Below are 20735 nucleotides of genomic sequence, written 5' to 3' on the forward strand. Positions count from 1 at the left end.
ATTCTTCTTTTAAGGTTTCATTTTCTTCAGAATTCTGAACTACATCATGTTTCAAAACACCATAACAACATGGATTTTTTACACCTTTTGCACAGCTCTTGTAATAGATGGAATCTTTCATACTTCACATGCTCCTCAGAGTGCCTCTTAGATCTATCTGAAAAGCGCTGGCAGACAAATGATGCTTTAAGATAAGAGAGATGTATCAGAGGTTAATAATTAAAAATAATTATTTTTAATTTTATCTTATCTTTATGCAATTCTCTACTAGTCTCAAAGAATTTCCTGGGTTTTACAAGGATGAGCTCATTTAAAAGGTAAGAAATGTAGCCCTTAAAGAATCACGGTTACTCAAGTCTCAAGATTTTTGATGAAAGCCTTACCAATTTTGTGTTGCACAACAAACTGCTGAAGAAAAAAACCTAAAAATTTGAGGAATTAAATTATGAAATTAAGACATTTAGCTTCTCATTGAATTTGCATGAGTTAATAGAATTGTTGCTGCAAAAGCTGCACTGAAACAATGCACCGACTCAGTCCAATAACTGGCCTGACACACTAAGTTTCACACACACAAAACAATTATCACATGTAAGACTGTGACGTTCTGGATTTGTGCTGTATTCTTTCTAAACAATGAGGATCAAACTGAATAATGAACAGCTAGCTCAATCTGTCCACCTGGATCCACGAACAGCCAAGAGTTTTGCCACAGCATACACACAACCACACAGAATCACTGAACCAAAGAAAAGCCCGTGTTGGAAGGGACCTTTGGAGACTGTATGATGCAACCTTCTCTTAAGAGCAGGGCATTAGAGTAAGTTATCCAGGGCCCTGTCAAGCCAAGTCCTAAATATTTCCAGCAAGAGAGATCCCTCCTCTTTTCTGGGCAGCCTGTTCCAATTGTTCTCATAGTGAGAAGTTTCTTCCTTATATTCGGACAGAACTTCCCCTAAAGCAACTTGTGTCCATTCCCTTTTGTCCCCACCACTGTGCATCCTGGAGGAGAGGATACCTCCATCTTCTCTGTAACTACCTTTTAGTTACTGGAGGACTGTGACTAGATTCCTTCAAGCCTTCCCTTCCCAAATTCCTTCAACCTTTCTTCATATGTGAAGTCCTTCAACCGCCTAATCATCTTGGTGGCCCTCCACTGGACTGTCTCCAGTTTTTCAGTAAAGTAAAAATTTTAGCCATCCCTCTGTAACACTCGCGAAAAAGAAAGGGCTTGTTCTGCACATGGGCTGCTGGAAAGTATCAGACTGCAGAACCGACTGAGGCTGGGTTGAGTAAGTCACCTTAACTTTGCCTTACGCCTGTAATGTGTAAATGCTTTAACTTTCTTTCAATACACTTTTGAAGCAATAAGTGAACGTTATACCTTTACAACTCAGACTGGTTTCATTACCTATTTTTAAAAGTCAGTGGAAAAATATTCTTGAAATGAAACTTTTTATACCAGTATTCCTTTTGCACTCATCTTTACAACTGCAATAAATTTCTCAGCAAAGCCTTTGATGATTACAAGATAAAGAAACAGTGTTAAAAGTGTTGCTGTCAAGAAATTTTTGGACACAAATAGTGAATGTTGAAAATAAGTTGCAAAGCAGTTTCAGGAAGAATTTCAAGGAATATCACACTTCTTTAGTTCTGCAGATTTTAATATGAAACAAATGAAGTACTGCCAATTTACCTTTGATTTCATTTGAAATAAGCAGCTTATTTTCTGTCTCCTCTTCTTCACACTCTTTGTTCTTTATGGAGTCCTTTGTTTGTAGTACTCCACTGAGGAAAATAAGATGTTCATTTTTTATTAATGCATCATAAAAATCACTGATCTCTTGCTAACAATGCTATTAACACACCAGAATTCCCACACAAAGGATGCTGTATCATCATAAAATAAAAAAAGAAGAGGATCTAATTTCTGACTTACACAGATGGCATGACTACTGACGTGAATTTTGCAATGAAGGCTCAAGAGTAGTGTAAATTAAGATTACGTAAATCATATCAATACACTTCATAACTGAAACTGGAAAATACACAAATGAAGGTGTGGATGTGTCCACGACAGAAGACGGGAAAAGTGAAGAACGCATATATAGCTACATCTCCTAGAAAGCCTTACTCGTTATCCAGGCCATTTTCAGGAGCTGTGTGAAACACCACCTACTCCTCTTTCTCTGCCCAACCTCCTTCTCCACCCCACCCCAACTCCTGTACTATACTGACACACTGTTGTGCAGCTGTTAATGTTCCCACTGAAAACATCTGTATTCTTTTTTTTTTTTTTTACTGTTTTTGCATTACTTCTTATCCAGCTAAAAGAGCCACTCTTTGCCTTCTGAGTGTAGCTGCTCCCTCAGCTTTGCCAGCCCAAACATTTGCAAAGAGGGAACACCTTCCCCCTATTGAGAAAAATGGGGCAAGAGAGGTGGCAATAAAAGAACTACTCAAAGGGGGGTGGGTGTATTTGCATCTTAAAGTCAGCCCCTGGGAAACTCTGCAAGCTTTGCCTTCAGAAGATACTTCCAGACTGGTTTCTTACAGAAATGATGCTTATATGAACTTGCTGACATTATGTGTGTATTTATTTCCTTCTGCTTTTAAGAACTTGAGAACAGTGGCCAATTCTTACTAAACAATCATTGACGCAGAGCTCTGAGAGATACTAAGTACATAATGAACATTTTCTAAAAATAGGCACCAGACAGAATGACCTTAAAGTCAAGACTACAAGACAGCCCACTACATGAACTCATGCTTTACTATTTACCAGATGTCCCAAACACAGATAAAAAGCCAAACTAGAGCTAACAACTTGTTAGACATCAAGATTATTTAACCTCAAAGGACAAATTCACAGAAAAAAAAAAGACCTGTTTAATTCCATTGTTTACATTTATACTATTAAATACAATTTATATGTTAAATACTATTTATACTATCAAATACAAGTAAGCATTTGGGAATAAATCAGCTAGGAGCTGCAAGTTCATTGACATCAACAGAAATATATTTAACACACTATTAATGGTGCAAAATGAACACAACACATCAGAAAATCCAGCCTTTGTAGTATGGTATGACAAGCAATGCCAGTGGCGTGCATACAGCAGGCACACGTTCTCGTGCCACAACGGACTTCTCCACAGTATCTTCCTCAGAAATATCACCTGCGTTTATTTACTTAAAAATTATTTTCCTAACCTCCACAAACACAGAAAACTTCTAAAGTAAGATGCTACAAAGTAGTGCAATTGATTCCAAAGCCAAAGTAAATGATTACTGTAATTCAACATAAGGAAGAGAGATCACCAAAATCTGTGAGGAAACATGTATCCTCCTATTTTCTTGAGGACAATTTTCATAGAAACATACATCCAGAAATTTTATCTCACTAGTTAAATACAAGATAGTATCATGAATTGAAGGCTTTGGGGAAGGGGTTGGAAGATCAATTGAATTTTCTTTTAAGTGGTACTACCATTTGATTCCCAAGCCCGCATGTTCACCTTCCTTCATTGTAAATATTTCTGGAGTGGAATTCCTATTACAGTGAAATTCTTTTGATACTCTGAAGATACTATAAAGATTCATTCAAATTAAAATTGAGTATGCTGTAGGCATGTAATTTTTTCTTGAATTTCAATCTCAGGAACATTCCAGAGGGACAGACTGCAGTTTTTACACACATATTTTTGCAAACCCAAATTTTCTAGTATAATTGTTTGTATGCACAGATACCTCTTACTAGTTTAAAAAAAAAAAAAAGAAAGAAAAGGAGTAAGTGGAACTGGAGATTAGCTGAGTACCACTTAGATTTGACACAACAAAATAAATCTCATGGTTGGCTTCGTATGTGGTTGGTTCCTCAATCAAGGACTTCTAGGAAAAAAAAGATTACCTGGAATACGAAGGTATACACAACTGTACTGCAGTAAAACATAATTAAATCCACACTATGAGCTCAGCAGCTAAAGAGCACCCAAGCATACGTATCTATGTCTTCAACTATGCATGTGTACTTTGAATACACATCTAAAAAGATCCACTGGGTATTGCAATAACCAGATGCTCAATATTTTATAATTTCAGTAGTTCATATATACCTAATGCTGTGAACACTATTTTTCATGCCTTTTTCAAAGGAAGTTTATTCAACTAAAAGTCCTCTCTGACTATGCTGGGTACATAAAGAAAGTGGAAAGCTAGATGATAAAATGCAGATAGTCATCGGTGTATTCAAACGGTTCAAATACAAACTGCAAAGCCTCTGGGTAGTTCAAAGATGGCACAAGGCTGTTATTCTCTAAATGAAAATGACTCAATACGCTGAATAGATAGCACACGTATTGGTTAGTTTAGGTCTTCATAAAGAAAACACCCTCTAAAAAAATGAAAGACAAAATAAAACTGATCAGTTAATTTTAAGAGATAGTCTGTAAGTCAAAGTTTATTTCTAAAAAAAGCTGAATTTACTACAACTACGGTTAAAGTGATGAATGACAACTATTATTTAACACAGGTTATTTCAAAACTACACATGAAACTGTCTTGTCTTTTTTTGCTGTTTAAATTTACTTGAGTATGACTAGTGAATGTTGTTTATTTGTGGTATGGAAATTATATCAACACTGCTTGATGCTCCTACTAGATCTTTTTCAATATAATTTGAACAATATCACCTGACTGACATAATGTGAAAGGTTCTAATGAAAAGCTGACCATTTTTAAAAGATGCAAAAAGCTACACATTAAATTTTATTTTTTATTTAGCATAGGTTTTTGGAATAAAGGAAACAATTAATAATAGTTCAGAAAAGCAAAAAAAATCTAGTGGAAAAAGGAAGGAAAATTATAAAATACTGCCAGATCTGGCTAAACCAATTTGGAAAAAAAAAAAAAAAAAAAAGTCTTGCAGAGGAGTTTCAGAGGATTTAATTGGTTCTTAATAAAACAGTTAAGTTTCAATCATCACCTTTACTGTGAGGTATTTACTGTATAATGCTAACTCCCCAAAGTCTCTCAAGACACTATTATTGCTAACACTTACGGTTCATATATTATGAACACATGATAATGTAGCTGATGTAAATATATAACAAATGATACTTCTTGTTCCAGGGCAACTTCTATTTCTGTATGAAAACAACCAGTAAAATGCACTGATACTGTAACTAATTAAAAACGTAGGGAACCCTATTGCCTCGCGTATCCCCGTGAAAACACTGGATTGTATCTTTTTCGTTTCAAATATAGCCTTTTAATACCATAAATATTATTTTCCAGTGCAAGCTTGGAAACTATCTCATGACATTTTTTTGTCAAAAGGATACTCCAAATCCTGAGAGTTAAGGAATTACTTTTCATTTTTAAATGTATATACATATTTGTACATATACAATAACATATTTGTACACAGAGGTAGGGAAGAAGGATCTCAACTTCCAATAATTTCTCTGTCTTGTAGTATTTTTCTTCTCTCTGATACGAGTTTCTTATTTCTTAAATACATTGTGACACTCTGTTCTCCCCTATTTCTAATATAAAGAGAGCTGAAGAACTTCCATCTACCTCCCCACTGCTTCCAAGAGTTCCACAGACAAATCACTGTACTGCATTGCCTGGTAAGTTGCATTTTAAACTGACCATCTCCAAACAACCCATACTTTGAAAGGAACTGATAGTTACCCAGGTGCCTTCTTTTCTTTCACATCACATAACAGGGGCTTCTTGCAAGGAGATTTACTTTCTGCATCTTCCTGCTTAGTTGTTTCTGGTACAGTTTTCCCAGATGATCGATTGTGAGCTGAAGATTTCATACCTACGTGGCTAGGGCTGGGGCATTTTCTGTCACTGTTTAAAACAAATTAACAAAATGTTTAAAACTGAAAGAAGCTGAGTTGTTGTTCAACTTATTTTCTCTATGGGTAAAGAGTCATTAGTGTAATTGAAGATATACAAGGTTGTTGGTTGGTTGTTTGTTTGAAGAAATACACAGAAGTTGTTTACTTGCCACCAACAAAATTTTATACCTGGGATTTTCAGGAATCACAATACAGAACTCTCTTCCCCATGAAATCAAAGGTAAAATGTTTAGGCAATTCAACAGGAACAGAGTTTGCCCAATATTATTTTTTATAATAGGCTAGCCACTTGAAATATTTGTAACACAAGAAAAGGCTGCAGTATCAATTTTCCTCCTATCCTTCTCTCCCTTCCATTATATACCGCTGTGCAGCCAGGACCCTTTAAAAATGTTATGCAGTCTCTTAATTGGGACAATGAAAAAAGTAGCACTTGACAGTCCCTGCCACAGAGAACACTGCTCAAACTGTTACTGGCTTCATCGGGACAGTACCCAGGCTACCTGTCAGAGGATTATTAAGTCACTTCAGATTTCTACAATCCTACATTTATAATAACAATTGGACCAGGCAGCGCTCTTTGACAGCTGAATATTTTGGTTTTTAAAGCATGAAGCTGAAACTGTCTCCGAGTATGTAATTTAAAACACCATCTATTGAAAATACGTGGTCATTACAGAGGGAACTGGAAATCTTCACTACCAACATTCACATTTTCACATTTACATTAATGTAACCCTTGTAAAGAATGGCAAGCCTCTCTTCTTTTCCTTTCCTTCTTAAATTCTCTATGTATCCCCACAGCCCAAAATAAGCACAGGAGTCAGTGTCCACAATTTCTGATAGAAAATCACCATCTTGACATCATATCTCTTTGGTTTTTCCCAGTGCTCCTGCTAGAAGCTTCAGCTACAGACTTCTTGCAAAACTCACTTCCCCACTCCCACATTTGATTCCCCACTCCCACAATAACAACAGAATTTGTAGTGGCTGTTCTTCAAAGAGCAGCATTAATTTACAGTCATGTCAATAAGGCCATGCCAGCAAACAAAAGAAACACAAAAAATAATTTTCTTAAGTGAAACCAATGGGCAAACAATCAATTTTAAATTCCAGTTAACCACTTAGTCAATAGTTACACTGAAGATGAAACCGAACTCTTGTTAAATCATACACAGTAAAATCAGTATAAGTCTTTGACAGCTTGGTAACCTTTTCGATAAGCACTGATGAAACCATTTCTTCCCTGTAAATGAAAATGTAGATAAATAGGCAGGCCTTTGTGAAACCATTCAGCCATTACACAACTACAAATTACATTGCGGAACACTGAAATAAAGTACTGCTGTTAGTCATGGACATCACTTCAATCGTAATTACTTGATTACAGGAGAGGTGGATCTTTCACTTGCTTCCATTTTTCTGTTTCTGGGGACAGGACTGGCTGCAGGCATCTCCCCACTCAACCGGTCAGGTAAGAGGCTTTCTTTGTTCACATTCATCTCTGAATACGGGCAGCTGACTGCACTAGAAGTTGAAGAAGAGAAATGACTCCTTATTCCCAGACACTTTACTGACGTCACTCAGTTCAAATGAAACGACATCAGAGACCAGTTTTCTAGAGGCAGATGCTATCAATTAATACCTAAAATATAGCCTTTGACTATACCCACCTCTCTCCAAATAAAGTCATATTCCCATGGTTATTTTTTCTGCAAAGGATGGTATTTTTATTATGTAATGTCCACACAGAAGCTGCATTGCAAGGGCACAGTATGAGGAACGGTGCACATCCTCTTACTGCAGCGAGTGCCCCATCTTTGCAAATGCCATTTTGTGATATTCCATTAAAAGACCATGATACTTTCACAGTCTTTCCTATCATTCAACACTCCCTATTTCACTGCACTCCAGCTAGGGAAAGAGAGAATCTGACACTGTGCGTTGATACAATGACTAGTAAATATTGCTCTAACAAATATGAAAGTCATACCTCCCAAAGTCACAAAATCTGTGTTTGCACAAGAGGTAGGAAAGGGAAGAACAGCAACACAAAACACATGGGTCTGAACTAGGATTTTGTCTTTAGAAGAATGTTCTGCAGTGCTCAACTGATTAGTCAGGCTACATACTCACACTTCTAAGATAATATCCTAGACTCTGAAAGGTATATATATGCCACAACAATGAATAACAACGTGCTCAAGTTTTCAAGTCTCTATTTCAGATATAGAAGAGGCTGTACTAAACATGATGCTCTGTTTGTGGCTCATGAGCTATGACACTAACTATAATCTGAAATTATGCTTCCTACTCACCTGTCTTATTACAAGGACCTCTAGAATGGTAAAATGTAAAAAACCCATGTCATGTGATTTTGCTTATTTTCTTTTCAAGAATATAACTACCTACCTTTCCATAAAACACTGCAATGTTTTATTTGGAAATCGTGCATGTAACAATCAGAGAAACAAACAGAACTGCCTAATATAAACAAGTCTACCTTGCCAGCCATATGCCCTGCCACCTCCAAACTACAAAAAATAACAGAAAAACAACCGCTTTCATTATCATGTTTGTTTTACAAAGCACAGCATAAAAAAGGGGCTTTTATTCAAAATACACTGTACATTCTCCTTTTCCTTTACCAATGAAGCTTTGGATTCAGAGTGAGTATGAATCAAGTCCTATCACGAGGCTGGACCAATATTGGTGATCTAATTTTGGTCTCATAAACATAAAAAAAGAGAAGTTGGTGGAAATTTACATTTCTCTCAGCACTAGCATAAAAAGAGAAAATTCCTTAAGGCTACACAGGCCAAGTCAGTCGGTCCTTGCTGGAGTTTATCAAGACAGGAGTCCAACAGCACATCTGATTTTTTCAGTTGGTTCATCTGAAAACAAGACAGTATCAACCTTTTCTTTTTTTTTTTTTTAAATCTTTGTATAGCTGTGCTGAACTTGAATTATGGAGGAAAAAACATGCCAGTAGAATACAATTTCTGCTTTTCTAATCAAGATAAGATCCCTGTGTTAAGGCCACTCCAAGCAGATGTTGTTCCACAACAGCCTGTAGAGTGTTTTCAAGGGACATACAGCCATATCCCCAGGTGACCTAAGGAAGCACAGAACAGTCGTCTTTGCCGCCTTCTGAGGAACTGGGTGGTAGTCCCAGCAGCTCCTCTGAGATACAGGCACTGAAGTTTTTTTTTCCATGAGAACCTTCATACCAGGAGTTTACACAACCGAGTAAGATACAGCCAAATGGGTGGCTGGACTCTAAAGCACTACACTTGAAGTAGGGTACTTTTATGTTAATGAAACTGTTGTAAAGACATGGAACAGAATATACAAATAAAAACTTAACTTGGAGCATTTACCTTTTTTCCCTAATTTCTCTTAAGCAGAATTTGGCATTTTATTTTAGATTTATTTATATACCTCTACTTACACTTATTTTTCAACCTACAGTTTTGTCTGTCTTAGGACTAGCCTCTGCCAAATGTCTTAAAAGAACAAAAAACATTAACTGAAATACAGGGAAGAAAAAAGGAACACTGGGGAAGAGCGGAAGTTGTTTTATATTCTCAATTCTTTATACTGCTGCATCTATCACAATGTCTTTTTTCCCTTTCAAATGAACTAAAAGATGAAAGATACAGGCTTCTATTCAGAAGAAGGTTTTAAGGAGCCAATGCTAGTGGGATTTAAGTTCTTGCTGTGACAAATTCATACCACTGTGATGAAATACAGCTATCAGAAACTCAGGAATATATTGGTTAATCTCAGTTCTGCCATTGCTATAAGGCAAAGCATGTAATCTTCTTTTGGCTTCCTACGCTCACAGGGGTGTTTTGAGGCTTAGTGTTTTTAAGCAGTTAAGAGGGTTGTCTCATGGAAACACTACCAATACGGTATTTAACTTCAGTTGTGTGTTATTAAACAAGCATTACACCACAATGAAATCTGACAATACAATTTCATCTCCAGCAGGTCTTTTGTTTACCAACATCACTAATATGTTTTAAATTCAAAAAACAAGAAAAAGCCTCAAAATTCAGTCCTTCATGAGAACTTGCCTGTTTATATACTGCCTTTTCCTTTAGTATTTTCTGGAAAAACAGAAGTTGAATGACAACTTCAGTCAACAATAGTTATAATATTAACAATGATTTAGAACACTAGATTCAGATGAGGTTTTCTTTGTAATTAATCATCCGAGTTGCTGTATCATTTTTTAAAAACTCCCTGATGGTCCTTTGATGTTATTATTACTTGGGGCAACAAAAAGAACCCTCATGGTTTCTGCTGTTAGCTTTGTTTCAACAGAACACGGCATGAATGAACCTGTGTATGAGTCAGATCAATCAGTAAATCCTCCCAAATCTCAATGCCTCCAGCCTTCAGTTTAGTTTAACTTGTCTACTACAAAGAACAAAAAATTAATCTTGTTATTCCTACGTAATAAAAGTATTTGATTTATACAAGACTGTAAGTTTTAGAGACAACTCATCTCAAGGGCTCAGAAGTCTTGATGTTTAAGTTATTTAACGTTAAATTAGGTTTTTTAACTCTTCTGTCAACTTAAACCTGGATTTCTGCTCCAGCTTGCAGTTTGCCTTAGCACACTATTTTGAAAACAGCAGAAGTTCAGGAGGCAGTTTCCAAAGTGATCAGATGTCCTTGGCTTGAGGGTACCAAGGTCTGCCAGAGGCACAGGGAGAGCGGCAAGAAGCAGAAGCAGCAGCAGGTACTCAATTTGAAACCTCTGCTATACATCTGACAGCGATGTACACCCTCCAGCACTGCTTCACAGCTCTGAAACCAGTCCAACATGAAGATACCCAATTATCATCTGAGCTGGTTCAGTAGGCTTCAGTAAACAAACATTCACATTAATACCACCTGACTCCCCCGCACAGGAGAGTAATCAGTCACCTCTAAAAGTTGAAGGATCAACATAGCACAGCAATTTATCTGCGGTACCTTTTGCATCCTACTGAAATGGCAGCAGAGTGGCTGGCAATACACATGTCCATAACACAGTTTTCTGAGGAAAGGGAGCCACTGTTCCCAGAATCCCGCATAGGCTGAGTAAAAACTGAGCATTAAAATAAGCTTCTGTTTTTATCAAATCAGGAAAGATCAATAAAGGAAAAACCCCATGCACTGACTACTACTTCTTGTATACTGTTCTGAAGAATTCCTGGGATCACAGGCCTGGATTTTCAAGTCAACAGAGGTTTTACATAATCAGCCCTTTCCAGAATTGTCCAATGGAACAGAAGTGTTGAGGTAGCATATCCCATTTGTGGTTATTTTGCAACTGCTCTTCTGTCACTCTCAAGATCTATCTCTAGATAGGGTTACACACGTATCTTTTTCCTCTAAAGTTCAAGGATAGTAGGATAAAACTGGGCTACTGGTGGGTGGGCATGGACCATAGTCTTCTCCAGACATCTGGAGATGCTCCTATCTTCTACTAGTATGCAAAGTTTCTGAAGCACAGAGTCCTCAGCCTCAGCTACATGTAACATCAGAAGGGAACATAAGCCAGGATTCTCTCTTAACCTGAAGAAAAAGAGTAAGGTGGTACTCTGTTTGGTAAAAGAATGTTAATACTAAAGTATTTTTTAATATAGGTTATTAGTCTTTATGACTGCTTGGAATATTTTGCAAACCTGCATGAAGCCACAGACAGGTCTCCTGGTTTACCTGTACTGGCTGGAAATGTTACCAACCCCAGCTCCTCATTGCCTTTCAGGTGCAGGTTACTGCCAAGCGATGAGTTTGTACGGCAGCTCCAGGAAAATTCACCTGGATTTGCTCTATCTTCCTTGACAGGCTAAACAAATAGACTGGACTAACTGATAGATCAGACTTTATCTAGAGCAGCCTATGTTCAGATGACTGCATCTGCTGGTAGTGATATGTGATTAGCAAGAAACCTCCAGCAAAGAGGTCCTGACATCATCTGGGGGATGTATTCTTTTTTTTCTGCTGGATTTTTGTTAAGTGATGTTTTTACTTCAGTTGACTTTATGAAAACATTTTTAATTCATCTGGAAACAAGTGACATAAATATTCTCTATCACAATTTACAATGCATGTTTATCATCAAAGCATTCTTTTTTAGGAAAAAGCTGCTTCAACAGTCTAAACCTGACTCAAGAATAGCTTCTAACAGATTTGGCTGGGGCAAATGACCTCACATAAAAAATAAAATGAAACTTGAGACTGGCATAAAAATCGGACGAGAATTACTTCAACAGATATTGAACGAATAGATGCGACATCGTGCTGAGCTGAGGTTTCCCACATTTCCACGCTGTGGTTCTCTTACAACACAGCCTCCACCACGGCACATTCAGTTCACTCCAACTTACACATAATGCATGTAAAGTTTCTGCTAAAAATCTTTATTCATGGAGAGCTGACCCAGAACACTAATGACCTGTTTACAACTGACCACTTTGCATTACTGCTTGAACTTGAAAATTATTGCACGCATTAAACATCAGAGAGCATACAATTCACAATCATAAATATGCAAGTGATCTGCATAATGCTACCAACCTGCACATCAGTCTCAGTTTCAACTGCACAGCACAAAACCCTAGATCAACTGGTGATAGATACCAAGTCGTTATTAACATCAACTTTTCCAAAAAGTAAATGCTTTAACCCACTACATAATTAATCACTGAGGCTTTCATCTGGTTCCTAAGGAACAAGCTCTCAAAATTATTTCAGAACTACTTAGCATTTTAAATTATCATCTTTTCTGCACTCAGGCATTTATGCTGTAGATAGATGTTGTACCTCATCATGAAAAAAAAAGATAAGCATGGTTAAATACATTTCATGGTTGCCAAGATAAAAGAGCCAAGGGACTGCTACCTGACGTGGATAATTATACCAATTTCAAAATGTCTTTTTTAATTCAGGAAAAAAGTGATGGTACAATGTTAGAATTTTTGGGGTGACCTGGACCCTTAAGTCTGTAGACTCCAGATAAATAACAATTCTCATTATTTTCCTCAGAAATGCTCAAGAAAAAAACCACAATATCAGCACAGAGGGCAAACCAATATAGTTAGTGAATAAGATACTTAATGGTGTTAATTTATTTGCTATGAAACAGCAAATACCTGTCTTATGATGAACAAAATCTCTGGTTATATTTTTATCCCCTAGAACTATCAGTCAGTGTGCAAATAATAGGATCGCTAAGATCGTAGTAAAAATAAAACACAATAGATTGCCATGAGTTTATTTCTTTTCTTAATATTCAGGACGAGTAAGCATAACAACTTTAAATACCATGGAAAATCTGGTTATAAAAGTAAAGGTTACATGAACTAACTAGACATAGAGCTCTTACTCATCCCTTCCCTGTGAAACACTAGACAGTTTAGTGACAATATTTATTTAGAGAGATCATCAATTAAAAACTTTTCTGACACATTCACTTACCTTCTTTTTTTTTTACGTTTCTGCCTTGGGCTAAGGATGGGTATGTTCACCTGATTCTAAGTAATTGAGACAGCACATGGTAAGAAACTGGAATTTACTGCCTTACAGATCAGGTGTATTAATAAATCATACAAGACGCAGTCTACTGGAATATGAAATAAAAAGGGTTTCAGCTAAGCAGCCAGGAAGCTTTCTAGGCAAGTCTAGCTTACTTCACATTTGCAGTGGACTAATAACATGAATGCAGTAGGTTACCATATGCTAACTGAAGGATGGTAACCTCTGAAGTACTAACTTGACTGTTTAAGGAGTTATCCTACTGACTGAGTGCAACAAAGCTTCTCAAAAGGGAAGACAGAAAAACTGGAAAAAAAAAAAAAAAAAAAAAAAGAAAAGAACATGGACAGAAAAAGACAAAAAGAAAAGGGTGAGAATAATCTGAAAGACAGCAATGCAGCATACTGTGTCATGGCACCACCACCACCGTTCATACTGCAACACGTTTTGTCATTGGAGCTAACCTAGCCACATCCCTTCCTGGAGATAAAGCTTGCACTAGCATCAGTTCTTCTGCCTCCTAACAACACAAACACAACGCCTCCGCTGTAGACAGGAAAGAACTTCTTGCAGAAAAAGATGCCTTTTGCACACTAAACATATAACACCACAGCAAGTTTTGCTGGCAGGTATCTTTGTTAGGGATGAGTCGGGACTTCAACCAGTGCTGATACGCCATCAAAACTTGTAGCATAATTCTAGTCAACAGGACATAATTCTCTCGCCAAGAACATGGAAAGATTGCAGAGCTAACTCTTGGATTGTGGTATAATAGACTTAGAAAACATGAGTAGACAAATAACCAAAGAGCAATCCTCTAACCTTATTAGAGCAGAACGCACAAAGTGATACGACATCTGAGGATTGTATGACTGCGTAATGGAAAAATTCCAAGAAAAATTCTGGAAGCTCTAATTTGCAAAAAGGTAATAGGATGATATTTATGGCACTTAATTCTCAACTTAACATGTTACTGTAACTGTATATCCCTCACTGAAATATTCAGGATTTACCTCATACTGTAAATATTTTTAAAATAATAAAATTTTGACTTAATATATGTTTCCCATTTACTCTGTCTCTCTATCCTCCATTCTCCCACGATACCGCTCTTCCTATGTCAACTCTCCTCTAAGACAGCTTGGGATGTCAACATTTCTGTATTATATTTCATAAGATGTTCAACAAAAGCATCTTTAGAAACACTAGGTACAAACAGCAAGTTGTTCAGGCTGTCATTTGGGAATATGTCAATCAGAATTTCCTTTTTAGCATTTTTCCAAGCCAACAAGCAAATCCTCACCCCTACCAATGAAGCAGAACAAAAACATCCAAGCCATAATAAAATTAGTGGCCTCATATTTCAAAAGGTTCCAAAGTTATTGCTTTATACATATCTGTCTGTAACATTTTGCAATCTGAACAGCAAGCCGAGGAATCCTCATAGGAACAAAATACAGAGTAACTGAATCTATCAATTGTGACAAAAAATGATGTTCGACAAATCTTATCTCGGCACACCCTGGTGAAATGAAGTTACAGATTGCTAATGTTTATTTCAGCATGCTCACCATGGCAACTGAAATCATTGCATATTTAGGTTTACAGGATTTCCTATTTTTTTTCCAGCTTGGATTTGTTTTCTTGCGAACAACAATTAAAAAAACCCACGTGCACACATCACTCAACTGAAAGAATAAAATTACAGTTTCATAGCACATACCTATGATGGCCGATATGTCTTGCTCTTTTAATGTGCCCAACTCCTTTACATCCTGCTGTGGGACACCCTCCATGCTCTAAAGCTTCCACCAATTCCAAGGGACCTGCATGTCAGGGGAAATTACATATGAGATTTTAGAAAAGTATCTCATCTTTAGAAGTTATTTAGATAGGCAAGAATACCAGAGTATCATAGCAAACATGAAGAAGAAGTAAGTCAACAAAACCTAATTTTAAGGTACTTTAAAAATGCATGCTGCAAAAGCATGATGGGGATTCAAACAACCTAATCCACTCGACAAATAATTTTATTCTGTGAGAGTAAATCTCTACAGGAGAGCTACATCTATATAAAGAATGCAAATCTTAGAAGAACCGTGTTACTTCAAATTTCTCTCCTATTAACTACATGTAGTTGGAATCTGATTGTTTTGCAAGAGCACAGACAAAGTAGTTACCCTGCTGTTCCTGAAGACAGGGATCTGTTCGTAATGGATACTAACCTCCTCCATTTTTAGCTCAAGTCTTCCAGTGAACAAGACGTGAAAACAAAGGCTGAAAATACTACTAAAAAGAACAAGCCATGGGGAGATTTTTTACATTTTTACTTATCTGAATTTATGTGTCTATCTGATTTTCATCAGCCTGTAACAATGACGCCTGCAGAGACATTAAAGCATGAAGCTGTCAAAACTAGCTGTGACATTCAAGCAAACATAGTATATAACCCATAGTTTCATGAAACTGAGAACACCTGCTGCACATCTGCAAACATGCACTGTCTCTCTAGTACTGGTTTTACTTGAAAAGTACATGAACTTGTATCTCCCCCTACAGATAACAATACTGACATAAAAAGGTCTATTTAAATAAATTTTCCTAGATGAAAGATAGATTCTTGCTCGCAGATAGATAATGAAAGACGGAGAATTATTATGTATAATTAGGACCGTCCAAAAGCATTTTTTAACAAATGTCCCAAGTATGTTATAACACTATGACCACACTGAAGTCCAAAGACTTCTGTAGGCTTTAAAATGGTGTAATGGATGACAGAACAGAGCATTTTATCTCTTCTACCTTTATGGAAAATTGATGCCTATAAAACAAGAAGTTAGTGGACTCAGAGGAAGAGTTAACTTAATAGGGACACTTTTGTAAAGGGAAGTCCTGCCTTACTGATGCTGTGGTTTTGCAAAAACTAGCTCCTTACAAATGTTCTCTCTTCACTTAAAAAATTCAAACTCTCTAAAAATGTAATTTAAAAGAGTTGCAACTGGCTGTCCATATTTACGCAAGAAGCTGCTGCTTGCATCACTGTGAAACGATATTAAAATCAACACCAATACCTGGCTCTTAATTCCCTAACTGCTATCAAAAAGGTCATCATCCATCATGATGACTTCACTACATCTTAAGAGAAAACACTATGAATACATAACTACTGGAAGCACAAGACCATTATGATGACTGCTCTAGACTAATATTGCTAACATCACACAGTGTTCACACAAAGCTACTGTTAAAGACAGGGATCTGGACTACATCATTAAAAGGACTACATTACTGGCTGAGGAAAAAATATTGTGTCTTGCAAAATATTTTCTCCCCTCCTTCTGAAACCCTTTCACAAAACCTGAAATGCACTTTAACTTACTTGGAAACAATATTAATATTTTTATAATATTCTATATTCTATACCATATCCTACAGTAATAACACAAAGTCATCTTGTTGGAAGAATATATTACTCAGTAATCATCTGATTTTAATAGTATTTGTGCAGTTAATTATTCTTTTTCTATTTAGTGGACGATCACTTTCCCTCCTGTCACATTGTCCATCTTTGTTTTTCCCCACTGGACTGTTCCTTCATTCAGTACCCAGGATGCACATCTCCGATTAAGAAGCAGATATGCAGCATCGTATCTTCTCCTCATTATTCACTTTGTGCTTTGGCACTTACTGCACTCTATTCAGACTGCTTTGAAGGCAGAATGATTAACTTCCTAACAGGCAGACATCACTGTACCACTGGAGTGCTCAGAAAACTAATGAATACACTCTGATCATGCTCCTGATAGGAAACATTTCTTCTTGACATTTTAGAGATGCTGAATTGAGGTACTGAGATTTTCAGGTAACACGTTCACACAATCTGTGTGTGCCTTATCCCAGTTATTTTACATTTATTTCTTTCAGAGTACTTGGCATTGCTCAGCATTTCTTATTTTCCAAGCACAGCTCCTTCTGATCCGTGTTACAGCTGTGAACACTCAGCACTTGTGTAAGCCATACCTCAGAGTCACAATATAAAACAAGCCCAGAGAAGAGCACTCAATTAAAAATCATCTGTTCAAAGTTTGGCTAAAGTGATTTCACTACCATTATCCAGAAACACAATGGCACAGACAGGGATATCTTTACCACAAAAGTCTCTTCTCCCTGCCACCTTCAGTCTCATTTATAACAGACCTCTCACTTCTTCAACAAGTAAAACAAAATCCCCAGAGAGGGCAAGCTGGTAAACAGAGTATTATTATTGGTACCATGCTTCTGTTTGCTAGATTTATCTTCAATGTGGGCACCATTAACCCCTCTTTTCTCAGCTGAAGAAGAAAAGGAAGTTAGCTGATTTTGAGGATTTGCCACAGCATCTGGAAGGAGTGCCTTCTCAGTGCAGTCCGGACTCCTTTGAGCTAAAAAGCACACTAAGCTTCAAGAGGGCGTGGACAGAAGATTTTAAGAGTGGTACCCTATCCCTACTGAGTGCCACAGCAGTTTCATCAGTGGCTTTGAGAGGGCCAGGATTTTACACAACAGATCTTTATCACTACTTCAGGTTTTGACTGTGGTTCTTACGCCTGCAGTGAAACACTGTATTTCCATTACATAAGGGTCAATAAAGCTATCTACTAAAAAGCTATTAATTACTGACTGTTAATCTTGCACTAAATGTCACATTTACATTATTTTGCATACCCTAGTTGATACTCTTCCGTGGATGGCACTGGCAGGGAAAAAGATAGCACGGCACACATGCCTTTTAACATCATTACATTACAATGTGATTTCTCTTACTAAGTGGGGGCTGAAGAGGGTGTCCGGTTTTTGCACACCAGCCTGCAGGATGGATATCAGGGCTATCTACATCAGTCCAATAATCATAAATACTATCCCAGCCATCAAAATGGACCTAAAATCAAAAAGGAGAACAATACATTTTAGATCAGAAAAATTCTCTATAAAATCAGTTTCCCTAAGTAATCTCTAAAAATGACATGTCCATTAGAGAAGTCACTTTAAGAGAACTATTGATGTCACACAGAAAACACGTACATTAGATTCTGGACCCAGGCATACTCTCACCGAAGTAGAGAGAGAGGTGTCATTTGGTTGTTCACTGTGTCTTGCATCATCAGGGTCAGATCCCAGGAATAAAGCAGGACAAGTTTAGTTCTCACATTAATACTTTAATTAAGCATGAATTTCTGCCTTTTTTCTCTCAAAAAAAACCCCAAAACCCAAACATTCTTTAATCTCCTGTTTGAACAGGATTTAAGAATAGCAGAGCAGTAAGCAAAGGACTAAAAAAAATGGCATTCATCCATAAAAAAACAAACAAAAACCCACAACATACAAGTAACAATTTTACTAAAATCAGGCTACACAGGATAAGGAGTTAAAACTGAAGAGAAAATGAAGTACGTGACTTCCCAGAAAACCACCAGTATGGGCTATACATGTGGTTTTTTTCAGGTGAAAGCTAAATATCTTCAAAACTTACTTGACCTCTATACTTGTAAATAGCTCAGATCTCTCATGCGCACATGCGTGGATGAACGTACACACAGATACATACAAACAGAGCTCTTTCAACATATGCTAGAGTCAAATTACCACCCTAGAAGTTACAAATCTTGTCATTTTAATAAGTTAGACTGGAGAGGGGTTTTTTTGTTTGTTTGGGGGTTTTCTTTTTTTTGCACGACCAACTTAAAGTTTAGATAGAAAATGTGTAGGTGTGAAGATATTAGTTCTGATGATTCCCTACCACCAGTTAATTTAGATTCAAAATGAAATGTCAGCTGCATTTCCTGCTTGAAATACTAGGTACACCTAATAAATCTGTACAAACTGCAAACACAAATATTCTTCATATCCATCTAACCAGATATGCGGAATATGCTAGCCCTTCTACCAGTAAAGGGCTTCAGAGCGTAAACTGGTTTTGTAGAATAAAAGAAAAATAATTCAAGTATACAAATTCTGGAAAACTGCAATTTCTAAAAAATACATTATCTGAGATTAATGCAATCTAAAGTCCATAATTAATATAAACTTCAGAATTGCAGAAGTCACTGACAAGCCGCAAGAGATCAGGGTTATTTTTTCATATCTCATCTCTCCTCTCCCTGGAAGTTTATAGAGACAGATTCAATTAACCCAGGCCAAATATTTTATTGGCTCTAATACAAATATCATAGCTGCCCTTTGACACTCGGTATTAAATCATCGCATTTCTTGATAGAATAGACAACTGTCTTATATCAACTATTCCCAAAGCAATTTTCCAGCGTATTCAACTCTGCTCTCTAATTACCTACGTCAGCAAATGTAACTAAGAGGATAATAAAACAACGCCTTCCAAAGGAATTATATGCATATTAATCAGTGAAAAGGATGGGCAAAAGCTTAGCAGGACACAGCAATGTGACTCATTTCTTCCTGTGCTTAATTTTACAACTATAGGATTTTGGTTTTACAAAGTACTCATCAGTCACTCAAGCAGGATAGTACAGTAAGACAGAGAAACTTACTTTTATTCTATAGTCATCAGTATCTACAATGGTTGCTACTCTGATAAATACTGGATTTCTCTTGTCAACCACTTCAAGTTTCATGTTTTTCTGAAAGCCGTGAGAAGGTTTCTAGAAAATAAAGAACAATATTACGTGAAACAGAAGAAAACCTCAAAAATCTCACACAATTGTAAAGTACATAAAATCCATAGAAAACTTTCTGTCTTCATTTTCTCAAATCTGTCCTCCTCCTCCAACAAATCCAAGCATAAAAACATCATTCAAACCAATGTTATTAAACTACAGAAATAAAGTAACTACTTTGGGATTCCGGGTTCTCCTGGAATGGATTGGATTCAAGCCATCCAAGGAAGTAAATGGGGATCTTTATTTTAAATCAGTTGGGTTTTTTCCTAAATTCTCTAGAAAAGTTTTCCCAGAGATTTTGGACAACAGTTTCAATGCAGTATTGAATGAAGTACTACATATCAGCAGCCTGAACCAAATACCTGTTTTGTAATACTGTTTTGGCCAAAAAAAGTGTCTTTGTTAGGAGCGTCAGATTTTATCTTTGCCATCTATAGCTATGAAATCTAAAGCAAAAATCATTTCCATTTTAAAGGAACATATGCACAAGACATGTTATGGTTTTTATTCTAGTTTTCTAGGAAAATAACATATCTGTACCTCTAAGACTTTCCAGAACATCGGTGCTTTTTCCTCAGCTGCAGCTTAAGAACTCTATTTTCTCCCATAATACAATATCAACTATATAACTATATAACTGACTGTCTCAGGGAGA

The 20735-nt window shown here is 36.7% G+C and overlaps 1 protein-coding gene across 8 annotated transcripts in view; it reads right to left on the reverse strand.

The window, feature by feature from the left end:
- The window catches only part of L3MBTL3 (L3MBTL histone methyl-lysine binding protein 3), an 85685-nt gene that overhangs the window by 9133 nt on the left and 55817 nt on the right, over window positions 1-20735 (reverse strand). For all 8 annotated transcript variants that reach the window (XM_087776547.1, XM_087776550.1, XM_087776555.1 and 5 more), the window contains 6 exons: window positions 19952-20062; window positions 18213-18327; window positions 15133-15235; window positions 7257-7403; window positions 5701-5865; window positions 1697-1788 (listed from right to left, as the gene is read on the reverse strand). In XM_087776547.1, the coding sequence (XP_087632673.1) occupies window positions 1697-1788; window positions 5701-5865; window positions 7257-7403; window positions 15133-15235; window positions 18213-18327; window positions 19952-20062 (733 nt within the window). The remainder of the gene's footprint in view (window positions 1-1696; window positions 1789-5700; window positions 5866-7256; window positions 7404-15132; window positions 15236-18212; window positions 18328-19951; window positions 20063-20735) is intronic.

This window comes from Nipponia nippon, unplaced genomic scaffold (assembly GCF_047370975.1).
Source record: "Nipponia nippon isolate SJK-2023a ecotype South Korea unplaced genomic scaffold, ASM4737097v1 scaffold_4, whole genome shotgun sequence".
Classification (NCBI taxonomy): Eukaryota; Metazoa; Chordata; class Aves; order Pelecaniformes; family Threskiornithidae; genus Nipponia; species Nipponia nippon.